This window comes from Macrobrachium nipponense, chromosome 1 (assembly GCF_015104395.2).
Source record: "Macrobrachium nipponense isolate FS-2020 chromosome 1, ASM1510439v2, whole genome shotgun sequence".
NCBI lineage: Eukaryota > Metazoa > Arthropoda > Malacostraca > Decapoda > Palaemonidae > Macrobrachium > Macrobrachium nipponense.
Window position 1 is genome coordinate 14,365,248 of NC_087200.1, and position 24,467 is coordinate 14,389,714.

General features: G+C 43.3%; 1 protein-coding gene across 1 annotated transcript in view; it reads left to right on the top strand.

Moving 5' to 3' along the window:
• LOC135218691 (serine/threonine-protein phosphatase PGAM5, mitochondrial-like) overlaps window positions 1–19,651 on the top strand; it is an 87,864-nt gene extending 68,213 nt beyond the window's left edge. Inside the window, exons 5-9 of the mRNA XM_064255140.1 lie at window positions 398–543; window positions 15,749–15,966; window positions 16,142–16,359; window positions 16,848–16,981; window positions 19,184–19,651. Of these exons, the coding sequence (XP_064111210.1) occupies window positions 398–543; window positions 15,749–15,966; window positions 16,142–16,359; window positions 16,848–16,981; window positions 19,184–19,334 (867 nt within the window). The 3' untranslated portion in view covers window positions 19,335–19,651. The remainder of the gene's footprint in view (window positions 1–397; window positions 544–15,748; window positions 15,967–16,141; window positions 16,360–16,847; window positions 16,982–19,183) is intronic.
• Window positions 19,652–24,467: the final 4,816 nt, after the last annotated feature.

The following is a 24,467-nucleotide window of genomic DNA, read 5'->3' on the forward strand; positions in this document are numbered from 1 at the left end:
TGTCTTTCATATTCTTTTTCTAATTCATAACGTGTTTAATTACTAGTTGTTCACCCCAAATTGGAGTGACGTTGGAAGACTTAGCCTGATAGCTCTGCTTCCAGTGTGAAGAGGGGAGTTCCTCCCAGAACCTGTCTCTTCTTCTGTCTAAATGTGTTGTCTTCTAGTTTATATGGACTTGTGTTTAAAACACTCATTGTTGTGGAGTGTTTTTTTTTTTTTTTTTTTTTTGCCTACTTTGAAGTGAAGCTAAGGATGTAAGAACAACCTCTTCTTCCTTAGTTTACAGGCGTTATTTGCTCTTTATGCCCATTCTGCCATCGAAATAGTGGAGGCATGAGTTATCTTCGCTTATTATATGTTATATGTAGATTTAAAAAGTGTAAAATTTTTTCAGTATGTACATCGTGACCATTTTAGTAACTGGCATGGCATTGCAGAAGGAAGCATAGGATGCTCTCTTATTGTTATCTCTTCACCTTTTCAGAAAGGTGCTGAGTTTGGAGAGCCAGGGGGTACAGTGTACCTGGAGCACCCACCACTGTCAGTAGATGGGTCTTGACTTGATTTCAGTATAGGTGTCAGTGTTTTCTGGTTGTTTTATTTTGGTGCTGTGCCCAGGGCAAGGGCGGGCACTTATCTTACTTTGCTAGCCATAGCAGCATTCTCCTCGCCGCAAAGTTTCCCGTAAGTAGGAGGCGACCCTTGGCTCTACCGTCACGCCACTGCAAGTTAAGATGAGCGTCAACCAGAGGCAGTAGCTATTCATCTGCATAGTTCTCTTAACTGCTAAGAATGACAAGCATTGTTTTTTCAATGCTAGAAACTTTTCTATTTCAAATTCATTACATAACGTGATGCTTTGGAGTAGAGTATGTCCATGATCCCACCCACCTCCATTCAATGTGGAATCACCTATATAATTACTGGGCGAGTCTCATATACAAAAATTATATTTTGTTCATGAAACTTACCTGACAGATATATATATATAGCTGTATTCTCTGAAGTCCGACAGAATTTCAAAATTCGCGGCACACGCAGTGGGCGGCCAGGTGGTAGTACCCATTCCCGCCGCTGGGAGGCGGATATCAGGAACCATTCCCATTTTCTATTCATATTTTTTCTGTCGCCGGTCGGTAAACAACTGTTTACAGACCTCCGCCTAGGATTTTGAAACTTCATTAGCCGCTTAAGTATCCTAATTATTCTTTCGATTATTGACTTGGATTTGTGGCTAGGCATACGCTATCATAAGTTAAATTTTTTCATTGCATATGATGTCTGAAGCTAGTTAGCCTAGTTTCAGACTTTGTTGTCTGCATGGGGTAAGGTGAGGCTACCGGAACTTTCGGTAGACACTCGCTTAGTATCTATGACATTTACATGTTTTCTTTGCATAAAGATCAATGTAATTAGTGTAATGTGTGACTGATTACGGAAGAAGTAGGATTCATGTACCGCATTTTAGAGCGTGTTAGAATCAGGAGTTTTCCTCCACAGTTAGTAACCAGAAGTTAGAAATAATGAACCTTCTAACCTCCTGTAGAATTTATTTTGCCTAACCCTGTGGTATGGCTTACGGGCCTAGAAGAAGTGTCTGCTAGAGGATTACATCAAGTAATCTTAGACTAAAGTGCTCGCTCTCCAATCAGTGTTGTGAAGTGTAGTGCCCCTTGTGTTGTGGAGGGGGCGTCAGATCGGCCCCATAATGCCTCTAGGCCTGGACCTCTGTCGGACTCCCAGGACTCAGGAGAGGGCATGTCGAAAGCCGCAAGAGGGTTACGGGGCTCCCACCGATCTGGCGTCCCTTCGGGCAGGACCTGTTGACGCTTCCCAGGCTGCTAAAGATCGTGCACGTGCACGAATCTTGAAGGATTGCTTCTCGTCCTCCGAGGCGTCCTCCCCGCGCAAGGGTTGGAGCTCTCGGAAGGACTCGCGCCCTCTAAGAAGCTTTAGAGAAGAGGACGCTTCACGTCCTCTCTCTCGTCAGGAGGGAACGTCAGATCGGCCCCATAACGCCTCTAGGCCTAGACCTCTGTCGGACTCCCAGGAAACCAGGGAGAGGGCATGTCAAAAGCCGAAGGAGGGTTACGGGTTTTTCACGCTGATTTGGCTTCCTTTCGGCAGGTCCTGTTGTCGCTTCCCAGGCTGCCGAAGGATCGAGCACCGTGCAAGAGCACTGCACGAATCTTGAAGGATTGCTTCTCGTCCTCCGAGGCGTCCTCCCCACACAGGGGTTGGAGCTCTCGGAAGGACTCGCGCCCCCTTAAGAAGCTTTAGAGAAGAGGACGCTTCACGTCCTCTCTCTCGTCACGAGAGGATGAAAGAGTCCTGTGCCCTGTCAGGGCTCTCAAATTTTATTTACATAAACGAAGGAAGTAAGAGGTCCTTCGGGTAATTTATGGTGCTCAGGAAGAGACCACATTTACCCTTTTCGAAGAATGCACTGGCTCTTTTCCTAAGGGACATTATTAAGGAGGCTCATTCATCTTGCCAGAAGAGTGATTTGAGCCTCCTGCGAGTGAACGCTCATGAAGTTAGAGCTGTTTCAACCTCGCTAGCATTCCAAAAGTATATGGTAATCAAGGACATTCTTGATTCCACCTTTTGGAGGAGCAACTCAGTATTCGTCTCCTCTCCTTCATGGCGCTCCGTATACGTTATGTAACGTTCGCTTTACTTCGAAAAAGCAAGCTGATAAGTTTGACGTCCGGCAAGCTGCTTGCACAGTCAAACAACTTATGTCTCTGGTTCGGCATAAGAAGGGCAATTTAGACGTGCGGAAGCTTTTAGGAGGTGCTCGACGTCCTATAAGTAGAGACATTCTCCAGGACGCTCGGCAAGCACCTTGCGAGGGTGTCTTTCGGACGCTCGGCGTTCCTTTGCTGAGTGCGTTTCTGGAGATGTTCTTTGCATTACTAAGACGCAAGTTGTCGCACAGGCGGCCACTGTCTTTGTAAGAGGTATGAAGGTCTTTAAGCCCGTCTTGAAGACGAAAGCCGTACGTCTTCCTTTAGTGTTCACACACTTCAGGAGCAGCGTGCGGCTCTCCATGGAGACTCGCATGAGGAGTCCCTGAAAATATTCAACGTCCTACGCAAAACGCGGTTCGTCATAACATTGAGATGTTGGCAAGGTCGCTCGCCAGGACGCCTCTTGGCGGGCCTTGCATGCATCAGGGCGCTCAACGAGATCCTCTCTGAAATGTCGTTCAGAAGACTTGGTGTTCTCTGCTCAGACACGCTCGCAGCTAAGCAGGACGTTTTTTGAGGACGCTCAGCAGGACACTTTCCAGGACGCTTTTGAGGACGCTCAGCAGGACGCTTATGAGGACGCTTATGAGGACGCTTTTTGTGGACATTCGCCAGGACGCTTCGGTGGAAGCTCGGCAGGACGCTTTGCGAGAGAAAAGACTTGTAGACGGCGTCTTATTGCTGTTCAGGACGTTTCTTAGGACGCTTGACGCTTTCTAAACGCTCGTCAAGAGGAGGTTTTTCAGGACTCTCCACAGGACCTCCTTTACAGAAATTTTAAAAAAAAGGATTCGGAGTTAGCGGAGAGGGACATACCCGAAATTTTTGTTTTTTCTTCGATCCCTCTTGCCTCTTTATCGATTTCTCTGAGAATCGGGAAGATTATATACTCGGATTCCTGGGTGACTTTCGTCATGTTTTTTTAAAGGGTTTTGGTGTTTCCCCTATTAGCAAAGTGCTAATTGTTTTGTCAAGTAAGGACGTTTTCCCCATTGTCAAGATACTAAACGTTTTGTCATTTAAGTGGGGACCCCTCATAAAATGGGTAGTTCTCATTGACATAGATTTTAACGTTTTTATCGTTTAAGCGGATAAACTCTCATTAACAAATTTCGGAAGAGCTCTCATTCATTTTCAGAGGCTCATCCGGGGAGTAAGAAAAAGACTTGTAGACTAGATCCAGGAAGTCTTATGTCCAATATCAAAAGAACATTGAACGGTCCTTTTCGATCCTCGGTTCTCACTTGATGATCTCTATTCGAATATTACTCCCTTCTCTTGGCAAAGAGTCTTGGCAAAGAGTCAAGGAGTTCTTTTAAAAAGTCTCATTCATTAGAACGTGGACAGTCGTTTTCCTTTCTTTCTCTCTTCCTCGTCGAGGAAAGATGTAGAGAATTCGATGTTCAAATTACTACAATACTTACGTAGTTTATCTTTGCGTCAGTTTGCTAACGCAGGGGTCCAAGTCATATACGCATATCGTATTTACCTCTAGGCGGATAGAAGCCGAAAGAACTGTTGTTCTAATGTATTAATTGACACTCCCTTCAACCTTCCAAGAGTTTTCGGAGAGTAAGAACACTCTTAAGGTATTGTTACGACAACACCAACTCAGCTTCTGTATTTAGCGAATTCCTGTTTCGTTTAAATATGCCTGCTTGAGAGTTTCCTTTTGCTCGATAATATCATACCTATTCCTTCGTAAAGGGCGTAGCTGGCAACTCAGGGCAGGATAGTGCGCGACGATGAATGAACAAGGCTGCTGTTACTGTGATCTACGCAGTACCGGCTAGCTCTGTGACATACGCGGTTGGTTACGTCTCTCTCCCCTGCGGGAATGGCTGACTAGCCGTCTCTCTGCCCTACAATCATGGATTTTAGCCTCGGGTTGAGGAAATTTCTAGTAATCATGAATGAACATGCCTTCCGTTTACTTAGAAAATTTCAACAAGATACCTCTTATACCTGTTCGGTGCGGTTTTACCGCACTGTAACAGAATTCTGTACGAGTCTACCGCGGCATAGCACTATAATAATGCTCTCCTGCTTATGCAAAGCGCAGCCTTATTTAGGGAAGGAAGCAGGCTGAGTGAGGGAATGGATGAGTTTGCTGGGGACCATTTCCTCGCTGGAGAAGCTTGTTTTCCCTGAATAAACAGCAATTCAGACCTTTACAGTTTTTCCTCACGGAGAAATTGGAATAACATCAAAGATCTAGTAATAATTCTAATTTTCTCTCAACGGCTTGAGGATCACCTCGGGTGATAGCGAGAGGGTGCCAGACATCCGAACAGAGGAACAGATGTCCTGGCACATTGTCTGAAAGAATTGGAAGCCAATTTGGTCGGCTCTCCAGTTCCTCGAAGAGTGAGTTTTGATCGAGTGGTCCAAATCATCTCAGATAATTTCTCAGCTCTCTCATAGCTCAAGAAGAGAGAGTTGGTTATGGGCTTGGGCACGGAACGTAACGATCCTCAAGAGGTTCGTTAAACTAATGCACGTCCGTGCGGGTCTTCTCGATCGAAGGCAGCAACTACTGACGTCTGAGTAATCCTCACTTAGAAGTATGTCGAAAGTTGAGGAGAGGACTGAGGGCGTCCTTTGCGTTAAGTTTTTCGTAATAGTATTGAAGACGAAGGAGCTTCCTCTTAAGTTGTTCCCTTATTCATGATCCTAGAGGATTAGCATTAGTCGCCACCATGTTGGCCTTTAAGAGGTTGGATTCACAGAGGTCATGTAATTCAGAGAGAATAGTCCAAAGACCCTTCCTGAGAGAATCGGTGTAATCTAACATCGTCACTTAGTGAAGTATCTAATATCTCTCCTCTCTGAGTCTGAAGGCGTTCAGACTATCGAGAAGCGATAAGATCTTCAAGATTAATGGCAGTCTCTTGGCCAAGGCAAAGCAGTGCTGCTATTTTCAGTGTTCAATCGGAGGGGGCCGTTTCTGGAGATAGTGAAGGGAAAATGACTGTTCCTCCACCTCGACCTCTGTGAATTTCTTTATGGTTCTATCTTTCCGTCTGAAGTATGAGATAAGCTAGAAGTCCTAACTGTTGTAGAATATGCAAATATGTTGTTGACGGCCTCTAGGCTCAGAGATTCGGTTCTGTCAAACAACAAAGCTTCACGATCTTTAAGGTCTGTGGAGATCTTGGAAATTCTTCGGATCGAAGGTTCCGGCATGGAACTTAGACGTAGTCTGAGTTTCTGATGCCAAAAGCATTTCGAACCTATCCTTTCTGCGAACTTAATACACGTGACCAGAAAGGCTAACATTCTATCCGCTCTAGCCACGGCAAAGAGGGTTAGTGAGGTTTTAGCCATCATCAGAGGTTTTGGCTTTAAAGGACATAATGCGGTCTGTCCTCTAAGCCTTCCGTTCTTGGTAAGAACGAAAACCTGTCTAACCCTTGACCCGAGGCTTGGAGACCAAGGGTATGGCACAAATTATTGGGCAAGGGCATTAGAGAGTCCTGTGCCCTGTCGGTCTCTCAAGTTTTATCTTGATAAAACTATAGAAAGTCGAGGTCAACGGACAATGCGGTGTTCCGTAAAAAGACCAGACTGGTTCATGTCCAAGAACACCCTGGCATTATAGTCAAGGAGTTCTTTTAAAAAGTCTCATTCATTATGTTTGCATAAAGATTTGAGATTTTTTCTTAATATGAATGCTCAAGAGGTGAGGGCGCGGCCTCGGAAGCATTTCAACAGAGCATGACACTCAGTAACATCCTGAGTGCCACGCTTTAGCGAAGCAACTCTGTGTTCGCTTCACACTCCCGACGGGATGTGAAGACGACATTTGAGATCTGTAAGTCGCTAGGACCATACATATCCGTAGTTATATTATTGGGGGCAGGAAGCAACACGAATCCTATCCTATAGAAAAGGGATAGGTGTGCTTTTAACTTTGAAGGGTTGGTCGCTTGAGGCGCGTTCCTTTTCTTTAGCCTAGAAGTTATGGAACTAACTTTGATAGGTTAGGTCAGGTGGTGGTTTTAGCTTTGTTGCCCTCAGAAGTATGGTCATATGGTCTAGTCACATTGTGGTCACGCCCCCGTTGACAGATCATCTAGAGCGCACCAGCATTACAGGTCTCTACCTCGCTGGCAACTCTAGTAAAGCAGAAGCAGACTTTGGTGACAGTAATCACGAAGTCGGCTATGCTAACAGGTGAGGAACCAAGATGTATATCATCTACTTAATTTAGTTTCCTAAAAATCCTATTCTGTCTCTTCCCACCATCCGAAGGTGGGATTCAGCTATATATATATCTGTCAGGTAAGTTTCATGAACAAAATGTTATTGTTATAATACAATTAAGTTTGTTCATACTTACCTGGCAGATATATATAATTAAAGTGCCCACCCACCTCCCCTCAGGAGACAGTGGCACTGATAAAATATGAATAGAAAATGGGAATGGTTCCTGATATCCGCCTCCCAGCGGTGGGAATGGGTACTACCACCTGGCCGCCCACTGCGTGTGCTTCGAATTTTGAAATTCTGTCGGACTTCAGAGAATACAGCTATATATATATCTGCCAGGTAAGTATGAACAAACTTAATTGTATTATAACAATAACATTTTTATGATAAAATAAGGTTTTGTATACACTTACTTACCCTGTAATTTCTGGGCTCAGCTCGTGTCGCTTGCGCGAAATATCCTTTAATCTATTATTTCTAGGGTAAATGTACTAACACATACCAGAGAATAAATAAAATAAAGAAAAAGGTCAGTATGACTGACTCGCTCACCCTCTAGGAGGGTGTCGGTATGAACACTAGGCGAGTGAGGACCACTACACGAGCCAATGCCAATAGAAATCTCCCACTACAAAAAACCCTCCAATGGGAGGGGAGCCGTCCCACAGAGGGAGCAGCTCGTACTACTACTACACCATCCCATGCTTGCGACTGCTGCGCCTCTAGTGGCCATCCTTTTCAGTTAGCGCACATGAGTCACACGTGCTATTTTTCTCTCTGTGTTTTTTGTGCCCTTTCGTTGGATTTATCTATAATGGAGCGTGCAGCTATCGCAGCAGCTAAGTTAAGTACTCAGTATTTACGGTTAGCGAGTTTTTTCCGTCCCCGAGACGGTATTTGCCGTTTTTTAGGTATAGATACGTTCTCGGGGCTGGAAGCATGGCAGCATGGTCCTGCCGCATGTTGGGTTCGTTCTTGGTCTCCCATACCTAGAACATCCCTTATTATTTTACGCTCTATTTGATTATCCGCGTTATTACGTCTACTCAAGTTGTTATACATGTATGTATTTCACCTTATGTAGGCTTTTTCTATCCAGACCCTAGTCCAGGTTCTTAGTATCGGCCCCTGACTAGCTTTGAGTGGTAGACTTGCCTTCGGGCTAGTCGCACACTCCTGGATTTTTTCTCCTGCTATTTTACCTTCTTTCTTTCATTTTTATTATATATTATATTTTTATGTTTTGTTTATTGTTAGGTTAGTTGGCGTCTGGCTTAGCCTAGGTCCTGGCTCGTAGAGCCTAGTCTACCGTTGATCAGTTCGGTCGCTTCCTCATAGCTTCTCTCTGATCAGTTGGTTTTCGCCCTATGGGCCTATATGCTACCGCTTTTCAGTTCTGGTTGCTTCCCGATAGCTTCTCTCTGATCAGTTGGTTGGCCTAGGCTTGGTTACCGTATCTTAGTTTACCGCCTCGTGGTCACTACGTGATCACGAGTCAGCCAGGCGCCTGCCAGTCCCCCTTCCCCCTCTCCCGCTCTCCCATAGAGTCGGGCGGGGGTGGGTCGGTCTGTCCTTGCTCGCCAGCATGCCCGAGCCTGCCTCCCCCTTCCCCTCCACCGGAGGGGCCTGGGAGTCCGACAGTCCCTGACTGGTTCCGACCTCTCCGCTTCTCGGCTCGCACGGGTGATCGTTGTCGGGGGGCTCTGGCCTTCCCCCCCATCCGTGTACTTCCTTGTCGCTCCGGGTTAGCGCGAGTCTGTATGTCATCTCGCCCTTCCCTCCTTACTAGAGCTCCTCCCTATCGGAGTCCTGATATCCAGCGGAAGGGTATAGTCCACCATAGTTTGGACCGGAGCATACAATAGGTCTTTTCCACTAACCGTACCGTTTTGCTGAGTTACTACACTCCGCTTCACTGGACCTAGTCCGGTTACTTACATGTAGGTTTTAAGTTATCTGTTTAAGTTTATCTTAAGTTTCTTAAACCATCCCCACCCCTCCCTTAGTATTTACCGGATCTCGGGCTTCCGGATTTAGCCCCTATTTCAGGCAATGCAGGGCGGGGCGGTTACTGCCCAAACCCCAATTTTTTCCGAGCTCCGCCAACGTAACGGAGTTCTTTTGTCCTTAGGTCTGTAAGTGTTACCCTTTAATGATACTCATGTGTCTTCCCACTTACAGGCCACCAACTGTGAGCATCCGGGATGTTCCGCTACGCTTCAGGACCCCTGTGGACATGAAGTTTGCCGGTCCCATGCTCCATGCGCGACTCCGCACGGGGACATCCAGGTCTGGTACCATGAGACGTGTACCATATGTTACGATCTGGTGAGCCAGCTTTTGGAAGGCGTAAGTATTCCATCTCCGCATGCCGCTCCGCTTCTTTTAGTTCTTAAGTTTTCATCATTACTTTAACTTAAGGCATCTAGTTTAAGTTATATCCTAAGTTTTAGTTTTAAGTGGTTCTTAAATCTAAAATATATCCTCTCTTACAGGCTCCGGCAGTAAGAGATACGGCATTGGCTACCCTGCGGGCCTGGTCGGAGGTTTTGGCAAGAACGCCGCCAAGGGTCAGCCCTACATACTGGAGAAGCGTTTAGCTTTGTTAATCTTCCCCGGAGGCAAGGCGACTGGGTACGTCGACCCGGTAGAGGCGGACCCCTCTATTGCCTTTATCCAACAACAGCTGGCGGCCTCCTTGACTGAACAAGACCAGGATATCTCCACGGATGTCGCAACCCTGGATATAAATGTTGAACCTATGGTAGGTATAGACGACCTGTTGGTCGAGGTAAGTAATGCAGGTACCAAGGGTCCCCCTTGGGAGTGACTGTTTCTTTCTTACCCTGCAACTTCACCATCCTTCCCAGGCTTTACCGGTGATGAGTTATATACTCCTCCAGAGGCTTCGGTTAGGCCTAAGATCAAGTCTAAGCATATGACCTTGACTAAGACGTCATCGTCCTCGAAGAAGACGTCCTCGTCTTCTTCTTCGCGTAAGTCTCCGGCTCGTAATCCCGGCCCAGACAGGTCTAACGGGTCTAGCTCCGGCTCAAAGTCCTCAAAGAGTAAGCCTAAGGAGAAATCCCGCACCCCGGCAGTATCACCAGTTCCACTACCTTTGGTGCCTATTCAGAGTCTCCCCTCCACCTCCGCAGCAGCTCCGGCTCTGGACACCAATGCTGGCCTGTTGCAACAGGGGTGGGCGACTTGGTAGGCTCCCTTAAGACGAGTATGGAACATATGATATCTCGCCTGTCGGATAGGATTAACTTCTCCGGATACTATTATAGCCGGCCTAAGAGAAGCCCCTCTTGCCTCTCCCTCAACCTCTAACACTAGTGGATCTCAGCTTCCCCCGTATGACTCGCTGCCCGCTTTCTCCATGAACAATCCTTGGAGAGTAGCGTCATATGCTCCCTTCCAAGATGGTCTCATCTCCGTACGGAGTTTGGAACTCGAAGAATAGAGGACTTCGAGTTCTACCCGGAAGGCCTACAGCCTCCCTTCATAGGCTACGCTAGGCTCACGCCTTCGGCTATGGTTAGAGATGACAGGGGTACCAAAGGAGACAGTCCTCTATTCTCGGGACCAGGCCCAACGAGAATGGCTTAGATGTCTAGACGACATGGACTGTTCGAATACCAAGATCCAACCATTCAAAAGTCCCTTTACCATTTTCACGATGGACGAAGGTACCCCGCTCCCTTTCCTTACCAAGATAGCGAGGTCGACCATCTCAGCAGCTCAGAAAGGGGAACCCATGCCTCAGCTGAAAGAAGCAGACCCCACCTTCTCCGTTGCTCCCGTCAATTGGAGAATTATGGGAGGACTTGCCTAACACTTTCACAGCTGGCAAACTCAAACCTGACTGTGCTATGGAGCAGTTTGGTGAAAAGCTGCCCAGGCTCCTGATAGTCTTATTCAAGCGGAGTTTGACTCGAAAACACGACTAGCCAGGTCAATCAACCTGATGGCTATGTCTGAGGTAGCAACCATGGCTTATGTTCAGAACCAATTTTTAAGCTTATGACCAAAGCCCTGACTCAAACGGTGCAGTCAGACATGTTCGAGTTTGCCACTGCTAGAACAAATTGCAGAAAGCATGTATTGCTAGAGGCAACCATTCGGCATGAACGAATAGGTTACTTTCTTCTAACATCTGGGGCGCAGATCTCTTCCCAGAGGCTATGGTAAAGGAAGTACAAGCAGAGGCTACGAGGTTGAACCAAAGCCTTAAGGACCGTTGGGGTCTTACGGCTAGGAGAAGGCAAGACTTGACACCAAAAGGTAAGGGACAAAGGAAGCCTAGACGTTTCCAACCTTACCAAAAGAAGCAGCCGCGCTTCCCTCAACAAGTTCCTACAGTGCCGTTAGTGCAGACAGCTCAGCCCTCCACGTCTAAAGGTCAATCACAGCCTATTTAGTGATATCCCCTCAGCCTCAACCCTCCACCTCATACGCCATCTCTCCAGCTACAATCCAGCCTTCGAGAGTCAAGCTTCTCAGAAGTATGACCGCTCGAACAAGGGAGGCAGAGGTAAGCGGTCCGGTTTCGTGGGAGAGGATCGGGAGGCCCCTTCAATAGGGGAAAGCACTTCAGAGGAGGTCGAGGGGGTTACCAGAACCAATGAGGAACTTCAGGTAGAGGGAGGCTGTTTCACTTTCGCCACCGGTGGAACTTCAGCCAGTGGGCTCAGAGCATAGTGTCAAAAGGGCTGGGTTGGAGCTGGTTGACGAACCCACCTCCAGCCAGACCTTTCCGTCAACTTCCTTCCAGGAATTGACAGAGTACGCAGAGGACCTCCTTCAGAAAGGAGCTATAGTCAAAGTCAAGAGATTAAAAATTTCAAGGTCGCTGTTCAGCGTTCCAAAGAAAGGCTCAAACAAAAGAAGAGTAATCTTAGACTTGTCCCGCTTAAACTTAGCCATCCGCTGCGACAAGTTCAAGATGCTCACGATCTCACAGGTGCGGACCTTACTTCCCCGTGGGGCCGTCACCACCTCTATCGATCTTACAGACGCCTACTATCATATCCCTATTGCAAGACACTTCCGTCCGTTTCTGGGATTCAAGATAGGAGACCAGACGTTCTCCTTCAAGGTAGTCCCGTTCGGGCTCAAACGTGGCACCCAGGGTGTTCACGAAGCTAGCGGAAGTAGTAGTGCAACAGCTCAGAGCTCAAGGGATTATGGTAGTAGCGTATCTCGACGATTGGTTGATCTGGGCCCCATCAGTCGAAGAATGCAACAAGGCCACACTGAAAGTGATCCAATTCCTAGAATATCTAGGATTCAAGATAAACAGATCCAAGTCCAGACTCACCCCAGAGTCAAACTTTCAGTGGGCTAGGCATTCAATGGAATCTATCCTCACACACTCTGTCGATTCCATCCACCAAAAGGAAAGAAATAGCGAAGTCAGTCAAGCAATTTCTAGTCACAAACTAGCATCGAGGAGAGCTCAGGAAAGAATCCTCGGCTCTCTCCAGTTTGCTTCAGTAACGAACATCTTAATGAAAGCCAAAACTGAAAGATCTAACCAGGATCTGGCGCTCTCGAGCAAATGTCAGGTCCAGGGACAAGCTATCCCTCAGTACCTCTGATTCTAAAAGAACCGCGGCCTTCGGCCGTGGGCAAAAAGTCAAGAATCTGTCAGTGTCAGTCCCTCTTCAGTTCCTCCACCAGGGATTACCATCCACACAGACGCGTCCTTAAGCGGCTGGGGAGGGTACTCCCAGGTCAAAAAGGTGCAAGGAATTTGGTCACCCCAGTTCCGTCAGTTCCATATAAACGTACTGGAGGCAATGGCAGTCTTCTTGACTCTGAAAAGATTACGCCCACCAAGGTACTCCCACATAAAGCTAGTCTTGGACAGCGCAGTGGTAGTAGACATTGCATAAACAGAGGAGGCTCCAAGGTCACGTCATCTAAATCACGTCATGATCGCCATCTTCTCCTGGCAGACAAATTCAGTTGGCATCTTTCCTCCAACCCACATAGCTGGAGTAAGAAACGTCATAGCAGACGCCCTATCCCGATCAGTACCCCTAGAGTCGGAATGGTCTCTAGACGAAGAGTTCGTTCCAATGGATCCTTCAAAGAGTCCCAGGGCTACAGGTGGATCTCTTCGCATCACAAGCGAACCACAAACTACCGTGTTATGTAGCCCCCAACCTGGGACCCTCTGGCTTACGCCACGGACGCCTGGCTTCTGGACTGGAACAACTGGGAGAAGATTTACGTCTTCCCTCCAGTGAATCTCCTTATGAAGGTCTTAGACAAACTCAGGACATTCAGGGGTCAAGTGGCTCTAGTAGCCCCAGACTGGCCGAAGAGCAATTGGTACCCCCTGATCCTGGGAACTGGGTCTTCGTCCCCTTCGGATCCCCAGTCCCAAGCTCTCCCATCAGTACAAACGAAGACTGTGTTCGCTTCCTCAGGGATTCTCAAAACCCTAACTTTATGGATTTCATGAAGTTTGCGGCAAAAAGAGATGCGAATATTGACCCTCAGAATATTCTTTTCCTGGAATCCGATAAAAGGGATTCAACTTTGAGGCAGTATGATGCTGCCGTCAAAAAGTTAGCAATCTTCCTGAGAGAGTCAGATATCAGAATCATGACAGTTAATTCTGCTATATCCTTTTTCAGATCTTTATTTGAAAAGGGTTAGCAGCTAGCCACGATTACGACAAACAAGTCAGCATTGAAAAAGATATTTCAATTGGATTTATTTAACATAGACTTGACAGATACCTATTTCTAAGTCTATTCCTAAAGCATGTGCTAGACTTAGGCCCTCTGTCAGGCCTACGTCAGTTCATGGTTCTTAAACGATGTTCTAAAACTGGCTTCCGAAACCGATAATGACACATGCTCGTTTATGATGCTCCTAAGAAAAACTCTGTTTTATTAAGCCTAGCTTCAGGAGCAAGAATTCAGAACTGTCGGCTTTATCCAGAGATCCGGATCATTATTCAATTCTTCCCTTTCCCAAGGGGGGAAAGTGCTACTTTCTCCGGAACGTAGCTTTTTAGCAAAGAATGAAGATCCTTTGATGAGGTGGGAACTTGGAAGGTACTACCCCTTCCACAAGATGTTTCCCTTTGTCCGGTTTCAACCTTACGAGCCTTTCTATCCAGGACCTCCTCTTCCTCATCGGGGCCCCTCTTTAGGAGGAAAAAGGTGGTACTTTATCCACTAAAGGCATCAGGCAACAAATCCTGTACTTTATCAAACAAGCCAATCCGACTCCTTTCCAAAAGCACATGATGTCAGGGCAGTAGCCACCTCAATTAATTACTTCCAACATATGAATTTTGCTGATTTAAAGAAGTATACCGGATGGAAATCGCCGACAGTGTTCAAACGTCACTACCTTAAGTCCTTGGAAGCTCTGAAATTCCCCGCAGTAGCAGCGGGTCATAGTTCCCTGACTCTAGCTAGATTATAGTAGAAGATTCAGTCCTCCTTTCTACCTGCCTCACCCAACATTCGTCTATTCCTGCCTTGTTCATTAACATTTACCTTGTGTCTTAGCTGCTTTATGATTGTATAAGTGCCCCTTTTGTCTGGTTAGGGACACTCACATCTGATTACCATACTGATCTCATAGATGTTATCCCCTATTTTTATGCTAGGGGATACATCATAATGCAATGGTTACGGGTTTTGTATATTAAGTCATATACATTCCTAAGATATTTTATTTATCATTGATCAAATATTTATGTAAATTTATACTAATTGCTATTTCTATTTTTGATACATGTTGTTTACACAGATTTATGTGATAGGTAATCATTGTACCTATTTGTATATATGTAAATTACCTTATATTATTAACATAACTAGATTTAAGGGTAATTTAAGCATAATTCTGATTTTGCTTTACTGTGTACTTGTATCTTTTTAGCAATTTATATTCATTCTTTATTTTGTATCTTCATTTGAGACCTATTTTGTTTTATTATATTTTATTTTACTTTGTTTACAATCTTGTGCTGTTTCTCTGGTACGATTTCGCGCAAGCGACACGAGCTGAGCCCAGAAAAAGGATTTTGACGTAAGGAAAAATCTATTTCTGGGCGATTGGCTCGTGTCGCCAGCGAAAATACCCCCCCTACCCATCCCTTCGCTCAAGATTGTCTGCTAACTTCAGGATGGCCACTAGAGGCGCAGCAGTCGCAAGCATGGGATGGTGTAGTAGTAGTTACGCTGCTCCCTCTTGTGGGACGGCTCCCCTCTTGGAGGGTTTTGTAGTGTGGGAGATTCTATTGGCATTTGGCTCGTGGTAGTGGTCTCACTCGCCTAGTGTCATACCGACACCCTCCTAGAGGGTGAGAGTCAGTCATACGACCTTTTATTCTTTATTTTATTTATTCTCTGGTATGTGTTAGTACATTTACCCTAGAAATAATAGATTAAAGGATATTTCGCTGGCGACACGAGCCAATCGCCCAGAAATACATAGATTTTTCCTTACGTCAAAATCCTTTTATATGATCGGAGCCCACCCGCCTCCCCTCTGATGGGCATTATGCATGAAACAGAATGAAGTGCTTTAAGTTGTTCATAGTATTGCCGTTGGGGGATGGTACTGTATACCTAGTATCTACACAAGGAGCAATCGAAGCGTTACCCGCGAAATTTGAATTAGGCTGCCATCCATGGAACTAATAGCTATATAATTACTGGGTAAGTAGTTTATACAAACCTTATTTTATTATAAAAATATCATATTTTTTTATTCAACAAGATTACTGTACTTTAATGAAATTATAGGTTAATTAAGAATGATCTTTTCAGGAGAGAAGCAGAAAGTCTAGTAAAGCCATCAAAATTGAAGGAGGTAAACAATAATGAAATTACTGACATCCACAATGAACATGTTGAAAAGCACAAATCTACAGCTACCCGACATCTCATATTCATACGACATGGGCAGTATAATTTGGAAGGCATCACCGATAATGACCGCTACTTGACACAGCTTGGTAGTATAGTCTCTCATTAGGTTGACTGGGTGATGTGTACCCTCTTATGTGATGGAATATTTTGTAATAGGTTTCTCTAAATTTTTAAGAATGTGAACTCAAATTTCATGAGAAATTGTGAACTCAAATTTCATGAGAAATTACAAACTTATGCAACTCAGACTTCTACTTACAGGGAGAGAGCAGGCAGCCTTAACAGGTGAACGCCTCAAAACACTTGGATTCCCGTATACAAAACTTGTGTTTTCCACAATGACTCGAGCAACAGAAACGGCAAGAATTATTCTGGAAAAGTTAGGCGAAACAAAAGATATTGAACATTGTGATTTGTTACGGGAAGGTGCGCCAATTCCTCCAGAACCACCTATAGGAAGCTGGAAGCCAGAAGTGCACGTATGTCGTTTGCTATTTTTATTTTTTATTTATGTAGTTTGGCCCATAATGGGTTCTTTGGTATGATATTTTGAGTTTTATTCGAGTACATTGCAGTTTTTGGTTTATAGTGTTCAGTACATTATTTCAATATACGTACTCACTTTTTAATACTGTGTAGTACTATAGAATTTTAGTTTACTTTTATGATTGATAGGGATACATTGTTGATTGGAATCTTGAAAAAAATTAATATTGATAAGTATTAAAGATGGCATGCTGCAGTAAACATTTTGAATGACAAGAGATATAAGTAATAAATGATGTGGGGATGAATAGATTGGAAAGTTGACAGAAACCAGCTGAGAATAGTATGATGCTATTAAAAAGTAATCTGAGAGTTGAATTGTGATTTTTCAAAGTTAACAAAGTTACAGTATTCTCATGATGTTGTTTCCTAGTTGTAATTTGCCATCTGATATGTAATCACTTTTACATGCATTCCTCAGAAGTTTTTCACTGATGGGGCACGCATAGAAGCAGCCTTTAGAAAATATGTCCACCGTGCTCCGTATACCCAAGAGAAAGATAGCTACGAAATATTTGTCTGTCATGCAAATGTTATTAGATATATTGTTTGCAGGTAAGTTTTAAATTTTTTTTTACTCGATCCCAATGTAGTTTTTATTTTAATGAAGTGTTATATGAATATTGTGAACAGATTTAAATAGCATCCATCTTGTAGGATATGGTGCTTTGGCTATTGTTGTAGGATGTTGGGTAACCTTGAAAAAGCTATTGTTGTAGGATGTTGGGTAACCTTGAAAAAACATAAGGAAGGAAAGAATAAAATGTGTTACAAACCAAACAGTTTTTAGGTAGCCATAGAATCTCTTGTAGTGGTATACGGTACATATTTAGACATGCAAGAAATGAGTGGGAAAGGTTAAAGGCCTCATTAAGGGTCTGCCCTGCTTATATATATTAGGCCATGTACTGGTTTGTTAATTTGAAACTTTGAACTAGCCTTAGTATCAGGACCTTGTGTCTGATATACTACATTGTGAAATACTGCAGCTCTCCTTAAATGTTTTGTTTCATGTACTACTTATGTGACTCCATCTTTTCCTTTGTGCTTTTGTTCTTTATTTTTTCAATGTTGCATTACAAAACTGTTTAAGTATTCTTCATATATCCTGTAGTGAGAATCTTGAAGTAATAGAGGAAGTAAGGGATGTAATTTCACAATAGTATCCACCCCATTTCAAATCGGGCATCATGGAAGCTCTTTATAAACTGGGTAAAGACATAACGAAAGAGAGATTTAATTGCCATTCAGGAGGATTACTAAAAGTCCTTTGGATCTCCCTTTCAGTTCTTGCTACTGTGTCTTTTGCCTCTTACTTTTTATCCAGTTACTTTAGTCTTGTCCCGTAATGGCCCAACCTTCTGAACTTTACTAGTATGAGTTGTTTATCTTATTTAACTACTTTATCATCATGATTAATCACAAACTCAGAGACAGGAGAAAATAGGTCATATGGTACACCCATCCAATCTCAAACCATTAAATGTGGTGCGAACAAAATTTTGTGATTTTTTTATAAGCTTCTATCATCAGTCTTATTATGTTGAACTTGAGGGAAAACATTACTGATGGGAATACAAACCTAGCTTTCATAAATTGGGCATTGAGCACAAGGTGTGGTACAGTGGTCGCTGATTGAACTACCAAACAAAAGCCTATTGGACAGGCTTATGATTACTTGTGACCTTGAGTTAGCTCTTCCATTTCACTTTCAGTCATCTTAGTATGTGGTTCTTCATTATAGTTGTCTCGCTTTAGTTGATTGTCACTAAAAATACCATATATTTATATTATTTTTGAGGAAAAACTTCTTATCTCTTTTCAACTCCTATTATGAATCATTTGAGAATATATTTTTAATTGCGCAACCATTTGTTTGGACTGCAATGGCTTGGTCATGAGATGCAATGCATTAGTGCATTTGTGTTTATGGATGTGATTCTGTCAGTGTGAAATGAAATACGTATGTATTGATTTACTGGACAATCATAACCTATTGACCAAGGTTGTCAATTTATGTAAATTTTGGTGAATAATTTTGTGAAGTAAAAAATACTATATATAGTCAGTGACTTAATGGATGTGGTTACTTATTTGTAGATATATTGCAAGTGATTATAATGTGACTGTCCAAGTTTCAACCAACAGAATGTCCAAGTTTCAACCAACAGAATGTCAAGACTAGAAAATAAGTCCCTGCAGAAAGTTTTGGTCTGAATCATGTCTATTCAGTCATTAAATTTTAGAAATTCATATAGCGACGAATGTATAGTTTTTTATTCATAAAGGAAAACCCTTTGGTATGGTCCTTTAAAATGTAAGAATTTTGTATTTAATTAAATACTATTTAATCGACCTGGTAATGTCCCTATAGAGGGGTGCTACCTTGATTATGAATGTATTGTGCAGCAAATTGTAAACATTATAGTACTAAAGGTCCTTGGTCACATCCTCTCTGGCCTAGCTGTATTACTTTATGTCCTCTTGACCTGCACTTCGAAAGTCAAGGATGTAAGTTCTCTCCTGAATGTTATATAATATTAATACCCTTATTATGATACTCTATTTCTGTTTTGTTAGTCCATGAAATTAAAGTACTGTATGGTATAGTGATTTTGTTACTTCATTTTGCACTTGTCAATCTCTTATTAATGAATACCCATCCAGAATCTTGACTTTGTCATGCGTGTCATGTATGGCAGCCCACCAGTGAAAACTAACTACTCTATTATATCTTCTCTGTTACTCTTCTTACAGAGCTCTGCAGTTACCACCAGAAGCATGGTTAAGAATGACTCTACACAATGGCAGCATGACACACATTGTTATCCGGCCTGATGGGAGAGTTGGTCTTTGGCACCTTGGAGAATGTGGATACATGCCCCCAGAGAAGCTATCAAGGACTTAAAATTTGTGTTGATTAGTTCTGTGAAAAGTATACTTTTAGGTCTATAAGTTATTTTGGGATTTGGATGTTTTGTTAATACTATAATAAAAAAAAATAGGGTCCATTTATAGTCTGTATAACAATGATGTTTACATGTACCCATACTACGTTTTTAGATTATAAATGCTTGCTTTTTCTTGCAATGTATATTATTTTAATGGACTTATTGTTTTTATTTTTTCTTCACTTGTGTTTTATGGAATTAAATTCTGCCTCAAACATTATTTCACAGAAAGTCTACAAATTTATGCTTTTATTAATAAACTTGGTATATTTGTTGATGTGTTTGATTTTGACTATTTGACTACCATTGAATTATTGAAAATGTTTGCACCCTGTCCATGTTCTGAAAGTTTTTGAAATGAACCTCTTCATTCCATATAATTATCATTGCTTTTAAATTAGATTTTAACCTTTTGTACAGGCTTGAATGAGCTCATTGTCTTTATGTGCACTTCCAACCTGAATATCTATCTGGTCTAGGTCTTCACTCATGCTCCGTGATTTTGTGGCCTTCCTACTGCTCTTTGTTGTGTTATGTATATCTGTTATACTTTTCTGACTAACTGTTCCTCTTCTCATCTCTTCACTTGCTCAAACCATCTCTGTCTTTGAGATCAACCCATTTTCCAGCTTGGTCTCCCATTTTTATTATGATGACAAAGGGTCTTACAGAAAGGAAGAGGTATATAATTTCATGCTATTATCAAAGAACTCTGAAGCCAATTGCTGTCTGGGAGCATCTTGTTAAGGGTTACCACTTGAAATGTGCCCTGCGACACTAGGTTGCACTAAAAGCCATCAAGCGCCTCAGTGGCGTGGTTGGTACGATGCTTGCGTTCCACCTCGGTGGTCGCTGGTTCGATTCTCGGCCATTCCATTGAGGAGTGAGAGATGTGTATTTCTGGTGATAGAAGTTCACTCTTGACGTGGTTCGGAAATCACGTAAAGCCGTTGGTCCCGTTGTTGAATAACCACTGGTTCCATGCAACGTAAAAACACCATACAAACAAAAAAAAGCTATCAATATTAAGTTCCCCAGTCATATGGTTCTCTACCGCTTACTTTTTGATAGCAACCTTTGACATCTTTCCACATAGAGGGCCGTCTTCTAACTTTAATTTTTTCCAATTTTCACCTTGTGAGCAGGGCATTTGGCCAACCATGTCAATCCAGAACCTTCCCATAGGGTGATAGTGCCTATACAGCTCCTCATGCAGTGCCACGTAGGCATTAGTTATTCTTTGCAGCGTCCCTCGGTTTCCTAGCTGGAACCTTTCATTCCCATTACTCTACCTCCATTCATACTCTCTCATTTTACTTTCTACCCTCTCCTGACAAATGTTTCACAGTGCAACTGTGAGGATTTTTGTGTTACACCTTGTAAGCCTTACTGTCAATTTTCGTTTCGGTGCTGAGTAACATAGGTCCTAGTGCTTTGCCTGTGGCCTAAATTCTATTCTCCGTGACTTACTGGTCTGGTTAAACTTGTGATTCAGAACTATTTGTACAATATATAGTTGGCCTCCTTACTGTCTATCAGGGTGATTAATGTCGTGAAAAAATGTGTCCACTATTTTCTCTCAACTTGATTCTGTCGTGTCCTGAATACGAAATCATGAAGAAGAAAGCTGGTGGCAGGGGCGATGATGGTCCTTCCCCTCGTGTAATGTATTTGTATATGCTTTTGAGTCTGCTATTCGACAGAGTTGTGGGAACTTCTTCCATATTTTGTTTTTGTTTTATCATGTAATTTGTATTGAAACTGCCATATTAACACATGATTGAGTGGAAATTGAGTTTGAAAAATGCATAACTGGTTCCCCAGTTAGTATCTCCAGGCGAGAAGCGCGTCCTTTCCCTTCCGAGACCCATTGAGGTAAGACCATTCTGTTGTGCTCGTGTTGCCAGTTAGATCATTACGTACCATGCATACTGTTCCCCGACTTTCAGTGATTTTGTAGTGACTTGTGATTGAGATAGCCAGACTACTGATCCCTTAAGGACCAGTGGTTGTCGATTTGGTGATAGTGTAGCCAGCCCTTAAGAGGTAATAAGATTTATTTTTTTATTAATTTGTAAGAGTAGTCATGAGATGATTATTTTTGTAATAAAATTATGTAAAATTTTGTCACCATCTTCATTTGTCATGTGAGTGGGGACTGAAGTCTTTGCTATAGGCTGTGCCATCCTGCCAACTCCATCAGGCAAACCAGTAAAAACCCAGTTTAGAGGGTATATTTCATGACATTTGGTCCTTCGAACTGGATGGCCTAAGACATTGGTTCCAAATCACATTTGCTGGGACACTCACAGATCCCAGCTCATGTGCCACATGAAGGAATAGAGTTAGAAATTTACAGGAGACCCGGCAGGTTAATAAGTTTAGGATCAAGTGAGTTGCCCTTATGGAACAGGAGATACAATCTTGCTGTAGTGTATTTGGGTGGTAATGATCTGACCATGAACATAGAAATAGGTCTGGGATAGGCGAGGGTATTCATTGAGCAAGTTAGGTCGATGACGACAACCATAGCCATGTGTAATGCTGAGGAAAGAGAATATTCAGAAATGAACCGTTTCAGCATAAACCCAGCAGAGTACAGTGCATGAGTGAGAGGCCTTAATGCACGCATCAAAAGCTACTTTTTGAAGTGAAGTAAGTACTGAGTGTGACACTTGCCCATGAACCTTCTAGCCTATAGGTTAGGCTGAACGTCTGATGGGGTGCATTTTGATGACAATATAAGAGAAGTCTTGCTAAATTGTATCATGCGACTGATTTGCAGCGAGCAGGAGTGTCAGGCTGGAGGAGAGAACTACAGGTTGAGTTCATTTCATGTAATGTAACTTTCCTTCATGTAGCTTGTACGGGGCATTAATCTTGTTTGCTGGATAAACACCCCTCTCATTTCCAATTCAAGTTAATTGTTACGTAATTTGATGACAACTCTCCCTCTGTTCAAAATGGCGGCCGTTATCGAAACCCAGATCGACTCACTCCTCCTCCTCTCTAACATGCGCTGAAAGAGATCTACGTATTGGAGTCACACAATGTTAAGGGCCCCATACACTGAACGATTCTCTGAACGGCTGTCTATCGTTTGCAAAAACATTGTGTAAGGGCTTGTTTGAATACAAAAGTGGGCGGAGTTCCATAGGCTGAATGATCTCGGCGTGAATCTGTCACGACCAGATTGCTGGCTTGCGATTTGTCTGTCATACACGGGTCGTTCAATGTATGTATGCGTTTGTCTGCCGATATAAAGCTATCGCACGCGTCTCTGCTAGAGATGATGCCATGTCTTCCCAAGACAAAATCTTTGCCCAGACTGAAGTCGGTGCGGAGATCGTTCATACTGTCTGAATACGTAGTGTTTGTTTGTTGAAAATGACAGTCGTTCAGTGTATGGGCCCCTTTACAGTTTATCAAAACCTATTAGATAGGATTCAAGCTGACGAGCAACAGTTGCGAATGCTGTACCTCACAACCACAACTAAGAGTCGTCAGTTGAAACTACAATGAGACAGATCCTCGATAAAGCCGGACTTGCAATCACGCTGCTCATTAACAGAATCAGTGCTCTGGCTAGCGTAACGCAACCAAAAACATGTCTCTCTCATTTGAAAGAACTCCCGTTACCTGTAGGGCGAGAAAAGTGAATTTGTTAATTTCAAGTTGTTTAATGTACTCGTGCATCACTGCTAATTGAACAGATTAACCGCCAAAGTGGATGTGAACTGGATCAAGGCATGTTGTTAAGCTTGATTCGTCAGAAGTTATCACAGGGTCATGTGTATCTAAAGGTCATTGAGTATTTACGCAAATGTGACCATAACTTAGATGAGTTGTTTGAAGTATAGATTTCCTTATAAGATACTTGGAGGATGACATGTTGCAGAAGGGGGAATAACTCTCACGACCTTCAAGCGAAGGTCCTAGAATCTAGTGCCTCTCGACCAACGTTGTGCCCATTTTGCAATGGCGATCATTCCACCTTCAGTTGCACTAAACAAAAAGCAGTGAAAAAGTGCCAACTCATGTTAGCAACAGGTGTTTCAACTGTCATAGAACGGGAAATAGCAGCAAACGCAGCTGCAAATTGTGCAGTGGACGTCATCACTGCCTCATCTGTGTTAAAGACCATCACAAACCTTGGACAATTTCGTCTTCTACGCCAAATTTCAGTTTTCAACCACCCAGTTGTCCATCTCTTCATATTGTATCTAAACCAGTGAAACAAAAATCAGTATCATCCAAAAACGAATTGTAACATAAATCAGGGGAAACAGTCCGAAGGGGATGGGGAGAAGTTTTGTGTCAATGCGGAAGTTGTCGAAGACAAGCCTTCAGCTGAACTCCCGGCAACCCTACTCCCTACCGTGGCCATCTTATACGCATATGACCAGCCACTTCAGGCTGGGATGTTCCTAGGCACCGGGAGCCAACGCAGTTTCATGTCAAGTTGGCTGGCACAAAGACTCAATCTGCCTGGGATTAAACATATTTCCCTTAACATTCCACCTTTTGGCTCGCAAGTAGTCAAAGGGGAGTTCTAAATTGTATTTTGCATGTTGTGCATGGGTCAGAGGGTTGTGATGTGGCGGGATCACAAGCTAGAAAAAAAGCGGGCAAAACCCTCCCCACATTAACCTAATCACTTCCTCTTAACACTACAGAATACAAGCAGGACAATTGACCTACGACTACACAAAACATAAAACAAAAAAACTCCTAAAACACATGTACTTACCAATCAATCCAGTTACTCCGGGCTATCCTGTGCTGTCCCCTGGTTAAGGTCACTGGGACACCAACAACAACAACAACCAAGAACCACGACACCACAACCCAACACAACAACACCAAGGACTACAACCCAACAACTCAACAACCAAGGATAACAACAACAATCAAGGGACACAACCACAACTCAACAACACAGCAACCAACCAAGGAACATGACCACAACCTAACAACACGACAACCAACCGAGGAACAAAACCTCACACATAACAACAAAACACAACAAAAGACAACTGAACAAACAACACAAAAAATCACAACAGCACAGGCACAACAACTCTAAGCAA